Source organism: Fomitopsis serialis (assembly GCF_022376445.1).
Source record: "Fomitopsis serialis strain Sig1Antser10 chromosome Unknown B0H18scaffold_765, whole genome shotgun sequence".
In the NCBI taxonomy this organism is placed as follows: Eukaryota; Fungi; Basidiomycota; class Agaricomycetes; order Polyporales; family Fomitopsidaceae; genus Fomitopsis; species Fomitopsis serialis.
This window is the reverse complement of record NW_025955725.1, coordinates 1-12,798: the sequence shown is the minus strand read 5'-3', so window position 1 is coordinate 12,798 and position 12,798 is coordinate 1. Positions and strand designations below refer to the sequence as shown.

Sequence of the window (12,798 nt, the reverse complement as noted above, 5' to 3'; positions counted from 1 at the left end):
GTAATCCATCGCATCTGCCGGCACGTTCTTGATACATCGCGTCTGCCAGTGTGCCTCGATGTATCTCGTCCGTCTTGTAATACATCCCCGATTGCTGGTAAGTTAGCATCTTTGAATACATCATACCCACCGTAGCTTATGATTCTTATAATATATCGTGTCTACCAATGTCTTGTAATACATTGTGTCTTCTGGTAGCACCTCTTGATACATCACGCCTACCAGTCTCCTGTGATACATTACAGTGTGTCCCCATTTGTATATACTCTGCTACATCCGCCCAAGACTTCTTACAGTGTTCGATCAAGGCGGTGCGTATATCAGCTTGCCGATGAGCATATGCGATACGCCTTCAGTATGCTCATGGCTGGTAGCGAATGCGAGAGAGTGGGTGCTTGCCTCATCTGTCCAGGCCGCATTCTCGCACGTCGAGACCACAACTGACTCTCCCACCGAAAAAGGCCATAACCCGCCGCATCTCTTCCTCGAGAAGATCGCACTCTTCACTCCACCGATGGGCGCGCGCACGCGATTTGCACCACTCGATGCGCACGGCTTGAAAAATGCTATCAGCGAAAGAATGACTCGGAGTAGATTAGTTTATGCATACCCTCCAAATCGTCCGCGTCCTCGTCGGAGGCGTCATCGCGAGAGAAACCTGACGTGCGCCAGATCCAAGACAGGGTTCGTCTGCCCTCAGATTCTTCTTCAAGACTGTCTTGCATTCCGCGGACGTCGCTGTCGTTCAAAGGACGCAGGAACTTCCGCCATTTGAGGTCGTCCGTTGGTCAAGGGAAAGCAGAGCGGCGTAGGCAGCACGGTATCGAGTGGTGTCGGCGTCGATGCGCGCATCGACAGTTTTGATATATGTACGAGAGCGAGTGTTATATCGCTGGCCGCGGACGTCCCGGTCCTTCACGCCGTAGAGTTTTGAACGAGCACGGAGATGTTGCTTCAGCTGCTCCAGAGTGTCAGTAGCCTGTGCGTGACGAAGACGCCGTTCGATGTCATTGAGGCGGGGTCAGGTGGAACCGAAGCCACATTGACGACGGCGGACGGAAGGAAGAGAAGGAAGTTCTCAGGATGAACTGTCCTCACAGACGTGTTCAGGGTTCGTAGCTGGATGATGCCGGGCATGTAGAGATCTTGGAACTCTCGCCAGGCTTGATCCTAAGCTGTAAGTTGTTGCGACGGCGGACAATGTCTGCGTGCTGCGAATCTGTACCACTGTTGCCGATAGATGCAGCATCTTTGCGAAGGCGACGCCTGTACACGAGGCTTAGTAGTGTAGTCATAAATGTGTTCGAAGTAACGAACTTACTGAAGGTCTTCGATTTCCAGGCCTGCAATGATGAGAACACTTGGCGACACCGTGTCATGGAGCATTGTGAATGTTCCGTTGTTGATGGCAGTTGATTCCTCTTCGGCGAGCGTGCGGCGGATAGACGCAAGCGTCACAGCTGTACGATTCGTGAGATTCGGTCGAATTGGCATTCGTACAAGGCACTCACGGTGCCGAGTGCCCACGAACGGATTGTAATCGGCTCCATTCTCCCAAGCCTCCACTTGCTGCGTCCACTCAGCTACATGCACAGAGTTCATGACCTGAGTCAAGTCCTGGAACTCGGCTACATGTTTGCTGCGCTCATCGACTGCGTTCTTGACCCTGATGAGCAATGTTTTGGCTACAGCCAAGTCAATGCAACCTGTTTAGCATATGTGAACCAACACGTACGTAACTGAATGACTTTGCGCCAGTTGTAGTCACCGAACACGTCATCGAGGACGTCCCGACGCGATCCTGGCCCCATCTCCTTCGTGCTACCCGAGAATCCGTTGACAGCAGCCCAACCGCGCTCCACGGCTTCTCCATCTGTACGGCCAACGTGCTTGATAAAATTGTATGAGTACTTCGTGTGACAGCTTTCTTGGTGAGCCGGAAGGTGAAATTTCGGGATGAGGAAAGTGATCGTTTGTTGCTCAAAGTTCCATTCAAATTCGTACTGCATCATGCGGCTCCATAGATTAACACTCCATTGACAGGCGATGTCGTATGAGACAACTACGCGCGTCGTGGAGTGCTTACGCAAGCTGCTCGCAAACAGATAATCCATGTTCACGTACCTGTATTCATCAGACTTCAGTGGTAGAACAACAAGAAGCGCAAAAACATACCGCTCTCCCTTTTGAAGGTCTCCTACGGAACACGGTCGCTTCATGTCATGACGGACACATTCGATCGTCGCGACGCCGCTAGCAGCAGTGCCCTGGCTGCCTCTCATATTCGCTAGCTTGACGGCGTCGTGACTGTTGCACGAACTCTTCTCGATCTTCTCGTGCTTGTCGTGTACGTCCAAAAACGCTTTGTATGCCTTCTCCTCGACAAAGTATGCATACCCTCTGTTAAGTCCGGGATCGACGGCGTCCGTAGACACGTCCTTGCGCTTGAGGCGGAAGTTGGCATCTATCCCGACGAAGAGGTGATACGGCCAGCTGTACATGTTTGATTAGTGACACTGTTCAAACGAATTACTGAGTCATACCTTTTCTCTGGCGGCGCATCTTCCCAGTCTGACGGAAGATTGATTCCGGGATGTGGGCAGGCAGGACAGGCGACTGCACAGGCGCCAGGTTCGGTAGCTCTGGCACCACTTGGATCGTGCCCACGGCCGAATCATTTGAGCATTTTGAGATGAATCCACATGCGCGCCATGCGCATGAGACTCCCATATCGTCCCTATTGGAGTACAACCCGTCAGCGTCGTTTGCTATGCTACGCACGACTACGCACCTTCTGGTCCAGTGTCCCTGTATTGTCCGTCAACCGCAAGAGTGTGTTGTAGAACTCGAAACCGGACGCCTTCGTCTGGTTGTGCAAGACGTGGTAGTGCTCCATGAGACGAAATGTCGCCGCCGTCTTCGGATCGACGCTCGTAGCCGGCAGTAGTCTCGAACGGAGCAGCTGAATGGGCTTCGTTTCTTCACCCTCGCAACCACAGTAGTCAAGGGCCACTTCATGGATTCCAGAAACATCCAGGACGACGAAGTCATCGCCGAACGCTCTCTGCGGGTTTGCACATAGGTCGCCGACTGCATGACCTAGCTGGATCCGCAATCCCAGCTGTTTTAGAGTGATTCTACGGAGTCGTGTCTCATCCCACATCTGCACAGCTAGTAAATGCCGAAGCAGATCAAGTGAGACGCTCAAGTGACATACCTTGAGTCGATGGAACGGGTTGCGACGATGTCGAGTAAGGGTGCAATCTTGGCAGTAGAACCGTGGGTCCCAACAGTCATCGCAGCGAAAGAGTTGCGGCTCCCCTGCCTCGCATCCAGCACAAGTGTCGTACGCAAAGTTGCCACGTCCCTCGTGACGAACGAGCTCAGCAAGCCACTCATCGACGCAGTTCCTAGACCATTCAAGGAGAGGATGGTCCTATGAACGTGTGCGAGTGAGTGTGGATTCCATTTCAAGGATGACGAGTGGACACTTACGCTAGCTGTGTGTTTTCGGGTTTTGGTTGCCTCTAGATACTCGCCAATATCTACGAAAGAATCAGGAGACAGCGTGCCAAGTGCGTCGTCTTCGCCGAGTTCCCTCTCCCAGTCTGGATCGACGACCGGGCCTGGCACAGGAACATCGTCAAGGGCCGCGTTGGTCTGATGGGCAGAGACCGAAGGTACAGGGTTCGTGCCCGCCGTGGTGGGATCTGCCACAGGGATGCGGGATGTTTGAGTGGATATCCCTGTTGTGGTGGTTGCGAACGATGTGTGCTGATGGAGGGTCCCTAGTGTTCGACGTCTGGGAGCCTCGTCATCGTCATCATCACCGTCGTAGAACCTCACGCCAACATGCCCACGGCGCCGCTTCTTTGCAACGGGGGCCATGACGAGCAGCCGGGTGAACTCACGTACTCAGCTCAGGAATAATTGGACTGACCCCGACATTCTGGTGGATGCCGCCCACCGCATTGATGCACCGAGATGGGCGCGATCCTGGACGCCACTGAGGTTTGATCCAGGCCGCGTAAGCCAACCAACACTCACTGTTCATAGATCATTTATCTGGGGAGAGAATTAGGGCTACCGCATTTGTTCATTCAGAGCGGTATATGCACTTACTCGGACGACAGGTGATTGCTTCCAATCCGGCGCATGGTTCCATTTGCATGCGTCCGGTCTCCGTCTTTCGTGCAGGGCGACGCCAGGAAGTCTGATATCCTGCAACGAGTCGGATTGAACTCACCATCTCCGAACCAGAAAGTGTTTGTACTTCTTTTCAGCCCCTACTCGCTCCAGCCATTGCCTTGACCGCCGACTGGTGCAGCGCAATACACGGAGTCTTCTCCGCCGAGCCAGGAATCTGATACATTAGAATCGAATTGAACTCACCGTATCCATGGAGCTGGAAAACATCCGTTTTCAGCCATTACTTGCTCCGCTATTGCCTGGACCGCAGCTTTGAAGGCAGAGATATTTGGGAAATGGAAGACAGCTTTGTGTTTCGCATCGTGTTCATTTTGGGAGGTCGGCGAAGGGAACGCGGCGTTCACCGAGATGCCACTCAATTGAAGCGCATGTGACGCTGGCGGTACAGGAGCCAAAATTAGGACGCCATCGACCTGAGACTTGCTTGACCAATCAGGGGTGGTATAACGCTCAGCTGAACCAAAGGTCGCCGAGCTCAACAGTGAAACCGACGAAGAACGGGGCTTTCAAGACGAAAGAGGGCCGATGAGTGCAGAAGGGGAAGACGAGCGAAGCACCAGAGTAATTTAGATAGAAGCGCAGTTGCGAGGTGGGCTGGGGCGAACGTCGTTGTTCATGTGCAAGTTGAAGCTAAAGAAACACCCACCGCCGGCTAGTACTATCATGCTGGTCACCTTTGTGGTCAGTCACCACTCCTGCGTATTCACCTTGGCGTTCACATTCAGAAACAATGCTCTTGACCTGAGCTATGTCCAGGACATCATACTAACCTTGTCGTACTAAGAGTCTGAGACATTTGTGTTGCGGTCACGTAGGTAATGTTTGATATCGACCTCCCCTTGAAGTTCACGAAGTACATAGTGAACTAAGAGTCACATCGGTTTGAACAAGTGCGTGAAACATATGTATGATTCCGCTAGCTATGCAAACAAGTTCATGCACTGCCAAGGTAATAACATGTTGTCGAATGCAGCCTGATACACTACGTAGCCGTTCTGCAGTACTTCTAACTCCCGAGCGAGTGTACATATAATCTTCGCGGCCCAATGCATCCCCACAGCCCGTGCGATTACGCATTCATAGTGATCTGTAAGGCCCTCCGAGTCTCCGTTACCTGTGCCCGTGTCCCAGTTGTGTATACGTGCCTCGATCTCTGTTTGGACCTTAGCTACAGTGTCCGAGATGGGCTGATCCCTCCACTCCATGAAGCGTTGTGCTCCGTTCATTGTGAAGAGGCGATATTGTTGGCCATTCAAGGCACGGGTCAAGTCTTGTGCTTGATCTGTCTCGTCCGGCGCAAACAGTTCATCGCCCTCGCCCTTGTCTTGATCAGCCTCTCCAACTCGACGCAGCTCCGAGGGGATAGTCAGGGTGTATGGAGGAGTGTAGAGGCCAAGATCGGTCTTCACGGTACCACGCCGGCATGCCACCGAGATGCTGAAAGGTGTTCGCGCAAGAGTAAAGATCGCCGAAGGGACGGCTTTGATTCGTTTGTGGAAGGGGCTAGTACGATTCCCAGTGCGGACTGCATATGCGTCGCGACTCACTCTGGCTCGCCTCGCACGACCACTGTAAGTTGTTATTGTAAGTGAAGTGAACTCCGTATCTCAATGACTCTTACGAAGGACTATCGGCGTACTTCGCTTGCTGAGCCCGTTTAACGGCGAGTCTCTGCTCTGACGTGTGGTGTTTTGCACGTCGGCCCATGAGTACAGTGGGAGATGTTGAGTATTAATGGCGGGATGCAAGGGCGGCAACACACGACGGGGCACAGTTGATCGCTTTCGTGTCAGGCTCAAAAGATACTGCAGACGTGATGGTGTTACATGATTATGTAACGGTAATACAACCTCGGGCGAGCAGCGGACCGTAATACTGAGCTGGGGCGACGGACATGATATCAAGAAGATGAGCGATGGAGTGATGGTGCAGCGAGAAGGGATAGCCCGAAGTGACAACGAGGGAGGCGAGTATGGTCCGAAGCGGCAACTACAGGAAGAGGAACACAGTACCATTGGTCGTCGCCTCCACGAAAGCTGCCAACGCCACAGCAAACGTCGGGTAACGCTGGAACACGGCATTAGGTACGCCGGTGACAAGGGGCGACACGTTTGGCCTGTTGCAGACACGAGTTCAGGACCACTGAACAAATGCGGAGTCGTTACACTTACCAGCCAGCGAAAACACCGACAGCACGGCCTCTGGTCACACAGTACCAGCGGACACCACTCTCGCTGCCGCCGTCCACACCAGGGCCACAACCGCATGATGGTCGAGTGCCGCCGGAGCCGCCGCAACCACCACCTCCACCACTCGGGAAGCCGCCGCCGGGGCCGCCACTGATGGGGCCGCCGCCGCTATGCCCACCGACACCATGCCCGCCGACACCATGCCCGCCGACACCACACCCAGCAGCCAACGCAGTCGGCTGAGGTGCTGCAATATGCGGCGGGGGTCCCTTTCCATCTGCATGTTCCTGATGGGTCCTGTCAGACGCAGTCTGGCCACCCCTCGGCTCTCCTATGCATTAATGTAGTCAGTGATCGCATCACGTAGTCATTAACAAAAAGAATTGCTTACCGCGCGTAGGCATGTCCACAGCCTCCCATATTTGGCGGTCTGCTCGAGGGTGTTCAAATCGCAATGCAAGGCAAAGAAAAAGGAAACTCTTACCCTCCTCCTGCTCCGCAAAAACGCGAAGCTGGGCGATCAGCAGTTGCAGCTGCTCGACACTGACAACGGGTGCCGGTGTCGCGGGGTTGACATTGATGTCCTTAGAGTCCTTGTCCGAGTTGGCCATCGCAAGCGAAGAACAGTGTGGGAAGGAGGGAGGTGGGGTCGGATCCTGGTCATAGCGAAGGCCAAGGATCAGACCTTTATAGACCTTGCGGATCGTGGGGAATGAACGTACCGTGCCCATTGGACCATGCCTCGTCGCACGATCTCGGATTTACTGGACTTGGGCAGCCGTGCTACCCCTCCGGAGTGTTCGGTTCCCTCAGGCTTCGTACTTCTATCTCACCTATCGCAGCTGCCACCGCCACCGCTACGCCACCGACTCGCCACTGATTCGCCACTGCTACGCCCCAGCGCGATCGCGCCCCAATTGCCTTTGGAACGCCTCCGTACACGACCACATCAGTAACACCGCTCGGCGATCGACATGCACTGTGATGCTTACCGTTTGCAGATGAATGAGAAGATGTGCTCGTTTTTCGGGACTTGCTGAGCGTAGTGATGTAGACGTGGGCCGCCCTACCGTTGCCTTGGGAGGGTGCAGCATTGCGCCCGAGTGGACTTCATAAGGACGAGCGAGAGACTGGATGTATCACCGCTCTCCTGCACAGGTGTCTAGCTGTCACCGTGCGCACTCTCCCGATCCCATCTCATCGTCAGATGGCTCCGAAACCTTGGGCGTCCCCAGAGCAGCTCGTGTTCCTAGAGGCTAGGGTGGTGTCTTACCGTAAACATCAGGCTGAGCAGAGCTTGACACGTTTCCGTGTTGAACTCTATCGCGAGTGGTTCCAAACCTACCCAGAGAGGGATGTTGTGTTCCCGGGGCGCACCGAGGCGCTCACCGAGGAGGAGCTTGCGATCGTGGCCAAGGCTAATGAGGATCGAAAATCAGTGAGCATGCCTGAGTTTCCCAAATGCATAGAACATAGCTGACCCCTTGTGGCAGAAACTGCGCAACTGGTATAATAACCGGATGGGCCAGAAGGGAGGAAGGCAGCGACCACACGTGTTGACTTGTCCCTGAAGCCGAAGGGGACACGCGCTCTCCAACTCGTTGAGGTGTACTCACGGAAGTATTACAAGAGCCGCGTCAAACACATAGTCGCTGCGAAGATGAAGCCGCGAGGCTTGCGAAGAAGGAGTACACGAGGGGACAGAAGCTAATCTTAATAAAGCACGAGACCTGCGAGGCGTTCAAGCACGAGACCGACGAGGTGAAGGCCGAGATCGAGGGCGAGGTGCGTGCGGTGAAGGAGGCCGAGGCGGAGACTCCTGGAGAAGGTGAGAGCCAGGCCGACGGTAATATCAGCGAGGCTAGTCGTCAAGCGTATGTCGTTCCTGATAATGTGACGTTTGCATATGTCTCATCCATTTCTATAGTGTCATCGACGACTTACCGGCGGTCTTCGGACAATTCTTCGGTGCTGTCCACGCGAAGACGAAATTCTACTGCATGGTGTTCGCTGTGGGCAAGGAACCAGGCAGCGACAAGATGACGATCCTAACGTGAGTGAAGTGGTCGAGACGCAGGACAAGCCATACTCACCAGGGTTCCTGAAAGATATCACTCAGAGCCGCCTCAGCGGGAGTATAATTTCAGCTCGTCGATACCCGACTTCAAGGGTCGCTTTGTTCGGCCATTCGCCGAGTATGTTAAGGACGAGTGGAGTGAGTGCATTACCTGAACCTCGAATGACATCTGCTCACTTACCTGATCTTCACTTTAGCACGCGATGAGGATGAAGAGAGAGAGGAATCCCAGACACCCGAGCCGGACACCGGCGCTCCCAGCACCACAGGCCCTGAGGACAACCTCGAAATCGTTGCGGGTGATACTACCACCACCAACTCTGCGCACGGGTTGCTGACCGCGGTAGCTGATCCTCAGACCGTCGAGGAGGAGCAGATCATCGAGGAGGAGCAGATCGTCGAGGAGGAGCAGATCATCGAGGAGGAGCAGCTTGAGAGCGCCATCGAGGACCCTCAGAGCGTCGAGGACCTTCCGTCCGTCCCTGTGGATTCACCTACCACGGTTGTCGACAACATCAACCCTTTGGAGCTGGTTAGCGATGCTGTCCCTTCCACATCTTGTGAAGGAGAGATCGTGGCGCCTGAGCTCACCGGCGCCAGCGCCCCCGATTCCTCGGTGGAGAACTCCGTGTCGCGGTCAGACACCGACTTCCCTCCTCTGGCTGCTGACCCCGATTGGGACGAGTCCACGTCGATGCTCGACCTGCTTCTTGGCCCCGCTCCTAACCATCTCTCTCCGTCCGACGTCTACTTCTCGCAGCTCGATTACTCTCAGTTTCACCCTGATGCTCCTCTACTTTTCCCAGCTCAGTTTCAAGCTACCCCACCAGTTCGCCACGACTTGCGCTATCAGTCGGATGGTGGCGACGTACGCACTATGGCGCTGATGGGCAACGAGAACTACGTATTTCCTTCATCTGCGAACCCCATGGCCTCGATGCCACAGTCCTACTACCCGGCGCCTTCTGCATACCCGGCCATGTTGATGCATGCGTCGCTACCTACAGGAATGGTACCATCGTACTTCCCTCGCGGAGGCTGGACTGGGATGCACGTTCAAGGCAACCAAGTTGGAACAGGTAGCTTCCACTACAATGTGAGTTCGTTCGACTCTCTTGCGACTGCGTGTCTCCTGACTGCGCTGCCTATTGCTCAGGATATGCCGATGACGCCCAACCTGCGATGCCGACGACCATCCAGCCTCTGCCAACGACGACTATCCAGCCTGCGATGCCGACGACCGTCCAGCCTGCGATGCCGACGACCGTCCAGCCTGCGATGCCGACGACCGTCCAGCCTCTGCCAACGACGACTATCCAGCCTGCGATGTCGACGACCGTCCAGCCTGCGATGCCGACGACCGTCCAGCCTCTACCAACGACGACTGTCCAGCCCGCGATGCTGACGACCGTCCAACCTCTGCCGACGACGACTGTCCAGCCCGCGATGCCAATGATCGTCCAGCCTCCGCGGCCGAGGACCGTCCAGCCTTCGCCGACGACGGCCACGCAATCTCCGCCGACGACGGCTGTCCAGCCTCCGCCGACGATGACCGTCCAGCCTGCACTTGCGCCGCCGACAACCACCCAGCCGGTGCCGACAACGGTTGCCCAGGGTGCGCGTCCACCTCCTTCGCCGCAGACGATCACTCCTGGCACGGTCAGCCCTGGTGTCCTCTCACTGCGGGAGAACATTCCCTCTGTGACTAGTGCTCAAGTTGTCGAGGGCACCGTGTCTTGCTCTTCTGATACTTCACAGGGGAGTGTTGCGGCAGCACGACCACAGCGCATGCGGCGCCCACCTACGAATCCCGACGGCACGCGACCGAACAACCTGCCTGGCGGCCCAGACACGGAGAAGGAGAAGAAGGAGAACCGTGATGGGGTGGCGTTGAATGGAAAAAGAAAGAGAGTTGTTGCGGCTGCCAGTGCATCACCGAAGAAGAGGAAGGTGGGCTAAGCTGATACTCATTCTTCATTTGCTCGTTGCTATCTTCTTCTTGCCGCCTTCCCGTGGTGTCTTGTTATTTGGCCCTGCATCACATTCCCCGCTGTTCTTGTGTGCCCATGCCCAATATCTTCTCCCTACGTACCTCTTATAAACTCTTGCGATCTTGTGGCCTTCTTGATAGTATCGTGTTGTCATGGTTGAGGAAGTTTGTCGTGTAGTGCTGTACCAACAGCCATCCTGTGCATAGCTTACAATACACTCGACGTCTAATGTATGGAAATTCATGTGCGAGCCCACGCGGAACCGTCTACGCCTCTTCATTAATGTATCGTGGCTACGACGTGCATGTTCAATGACCTCTACATAAGTGATGAGTACTCTAGCCATGCGTATACAGACTCACTCTATAACAGCACGATTGTGATGTATCAGGTGTATGCCGGAGGTACTTGGCAGCGCGTACGTCTCGATATCATGTAAGTATGATGTTCAGTCGCTTCAACAGAAGAAAATGGTTGTAAGTACAAGTTACGAGGATCGACTCGCCTCAATACAAATGTCTCAGGACGCATTCGGTTTCTAACTACTTACATATAGTGGTATGTAGTACGTACTGGTACGGAAGTGTCAAGGCCTCAATGATCGAGGCTCGGCGATGTTCGCTGGTGATATGAGGAACTACGACGTTGAGCGACCGGCCTGCGCATCTATGTTCATCAGTGGACCTCGTCAAATGCGAGAAGACGTCGGGCTGCACCGTGACGCAGGGCTCAGGAGTGCCATTGGTGGAAGAGGAGGCGGCCATGGCAGGTGAGTAGTAGTCGACTTGGGAACTTGGGTTATTGAGGCGAGTGACAGGTATCAGTGAGCAATGAATGACGGCGTTCCATGGGTGGCAGAGAGGACGTGGAGAGGGACTCGTGAGGCAGTGGGCGAGGACTCGGAAGGGGCGGTGTGGCCGTGAGAGGGAGGCGAGAGGGCGAGAGGGTGATGGCGGTGAGGCCATGTCTGCTTATTATACGGGCCATTGATCAATATGTCGCACGATGTCGAGGGATGTATCACTGACCGGTATGTATCAACATCGAGGCCGGCTCCATTCACAGACGTTGATACATTGCAGTGCCTGCAGTGCGGTCTGCCGATGTATCACCTGCCGGACTGAAATACATCCCCCAACGGCTACTTGCAGACTGATACATCCACCAGCGTCCGAGTCGGCGAATTGTCAGTGAGCGATGTATTGCCTGCCTGGGCCGTGATACATCGACCGCCCCTGCACGGTTGGCTGATGTATCGCCTGCCTGTACCGTGATACATCGACCCGCCGCGGCACGGTTGACCGATGTATCGCCTATCTGTACCGTGATACATCCACCAGCTTGGGCGATGTATATGGTAATGCATTGAGAGACTGTCTCTAGACTACAACGATACATGTATCATTCTGTAACTCTAACTACAAGTATATTATGTATCAATATGCCGGTGTAGCCTGTAGGGATACACCGGCCGGACCATTTGAACTGGTTTGAGATACGCTCGGCCGGCTTGTTAGAAACCAGTCCGGCCGGCCTGTTTGCAAGAGGAAATCACAGCTCCGGCCGGAGGCGGCTTTACTGTTTGCAACGGTCGAAATGCACTCCGGCTGTACCGTTAGTATCGAGTAGGTACCACTGAATAATGTGGTTGCAGCCAGTGCGTGGGTTCTTTGGTTTCATCCAAGACGAGCTTACAAGTGTGCTTTTGGCAAGCTTGAAACATGCGGAACCTGGCCTCACCACTACGACATCTGGCGATCCCAGCTGAGTCATAAGAATGACGTTGAAAAGAGAACATTCCTCGACTGGGTCGCCATGGGGAACAAATTTGCTTTCGTGGCGGGAGGAGGTACGTAGTGTACAACTTTCTTAGATGTGTGCTGAACAGTCATTATTTGGCCAGGCTCAGTATATCTACTTATCATGATTGCAGTCCAGAACCTCAGAGTTCCTTTGGGCGCGGTCGATGGCCATTCTGCCCAAGACATAGGCAACATGCTACGATGGCCGGACGGTATGCTTCTGCAGTATGAGAACAGCGCCCAACTGACTAATCAAGCACACAGACTCACGAGCGGGACGTATGGTAAAAGATACAGTGATCCCAACTGTATCACTCCTACAGAAGCACTACCCGTCGATGTTTGAAGACCTCTTCCCAATGTCTAAGACAGGCGGTTCAAACAGTACCCTTGTCCTAGAGCGAAACGACACTTTTTTTGACACACTCAAATTCAAGTAAGTCCTTCCCCGTGCAGTGTATGATGAAATTCATATTCCGGCAACCTTTGCAGTGCTTTCAAACTTGTTCCAAGGATGCATTCGGCTTGGG

General features: G+C 54.4%; 4 protein-coding genes across 4 annotated transcripts; 1 reads left to right on the top strand and 3 right to left on the bottom strand.

Moving 5' to 3' along the window:
* Window positions 1–1,106: 1,106 nt before the first annotated feature.
* Window positions 1,107–2,501, bottom strand: B0H18DRAFT_1132035 (uncharacterized protein; the record flags this gene model as incomplete). The annotated part of the gene is made up of 5 exons (XM_048035525.1): window positions 1,107–1,266; window positions 1,322–1,460; window positions 1,512–1,685; window positions 1,736–2,124; window positions 2,176–2,501. The coding sequence occupies 5 exons, from the start codon at window positions 2,499–2,501 to the stop codon at window positions 1,107–1,109; spliced, it is 1,188 nt and encodes a 395-aa protein (XP_047884260.1).
* Window positions 2,502–2,674: 173 nt separating this feature from the next.
* B0H18DRAFT_1132034 (uncharacterized protein) lies at window positions 2,675–3,888 on the bottom strand (the record flags this gene model as incomplete). The annotated part of the gene is made up of 4 exons (XM_048035524.1): window positions 2,675–2,737; window positions 2,792–3,163; window positions 3,218–3,436; window positions 3,496–3,888. The coding sequence occupies 4 exons, from the start codon at window positions 3,886–3,888 to the stop codon at window positions 2,675–2,677; spliced, it is 1,047 nt and encodes a 348-aa protein (XP_047884259.1).
* A 2,310-nt stretch (window positions 3,889–6,198) lies between these two features.
* Window positions 6,199–7,009, bottom strand: B0H18DRAFT_1132033 (uncharacterized protein; the record flags this gene model as incomplete). Its single annotated transcript, XM_048035523.1, has 4 exons — window positions 6,199–6,325; window positions 6,381–6,729; window positions 6,790–6,828; window positions 6,883–7,009. 4 exons carry the CDS (start codon window positions 7,007–7,009, stop codon window positions 6,199–6,201), a joined length of 642 nt encoding a protein of 213 aa, XP_047884258.1.
* Window positions 7,010–7,605: 596 nt separating this feature from the next.
* B0H18DRAFT_964817 (uncharacterized protein) lies at window positions 7,606–12,704 on the top strand (the record flags this gene model as incomplete). The annotated part of the gene is made up of 17 exons (XM_048043202.1): window positions 7,606–7,836; window positions 7,892–7,905; window positions 8,048–8,272; window positions 8,326–8,451; window positions 8,495–8,613; window positions 8,673–9,554; window positions 9,632–10,425; window positions 10,607–10,630; window positions 10,673–10,750; window positions 10,858–10,884; window positions 10,919–10,942; window positions 11,033–11,235; window positions 11,635–11,656; window positions 11,984–12,080; window positions 12,121–12,315; window positions 12,400–12,480; window positions 12,533–12,704. Coding segments are annotated over 17 exons (3,314 nt in total), but the record flags the coding sequence as incomplete, so codon positions are not given.
* Window positions 12,705–12,798: the final 94 nt, after the last annotated feature.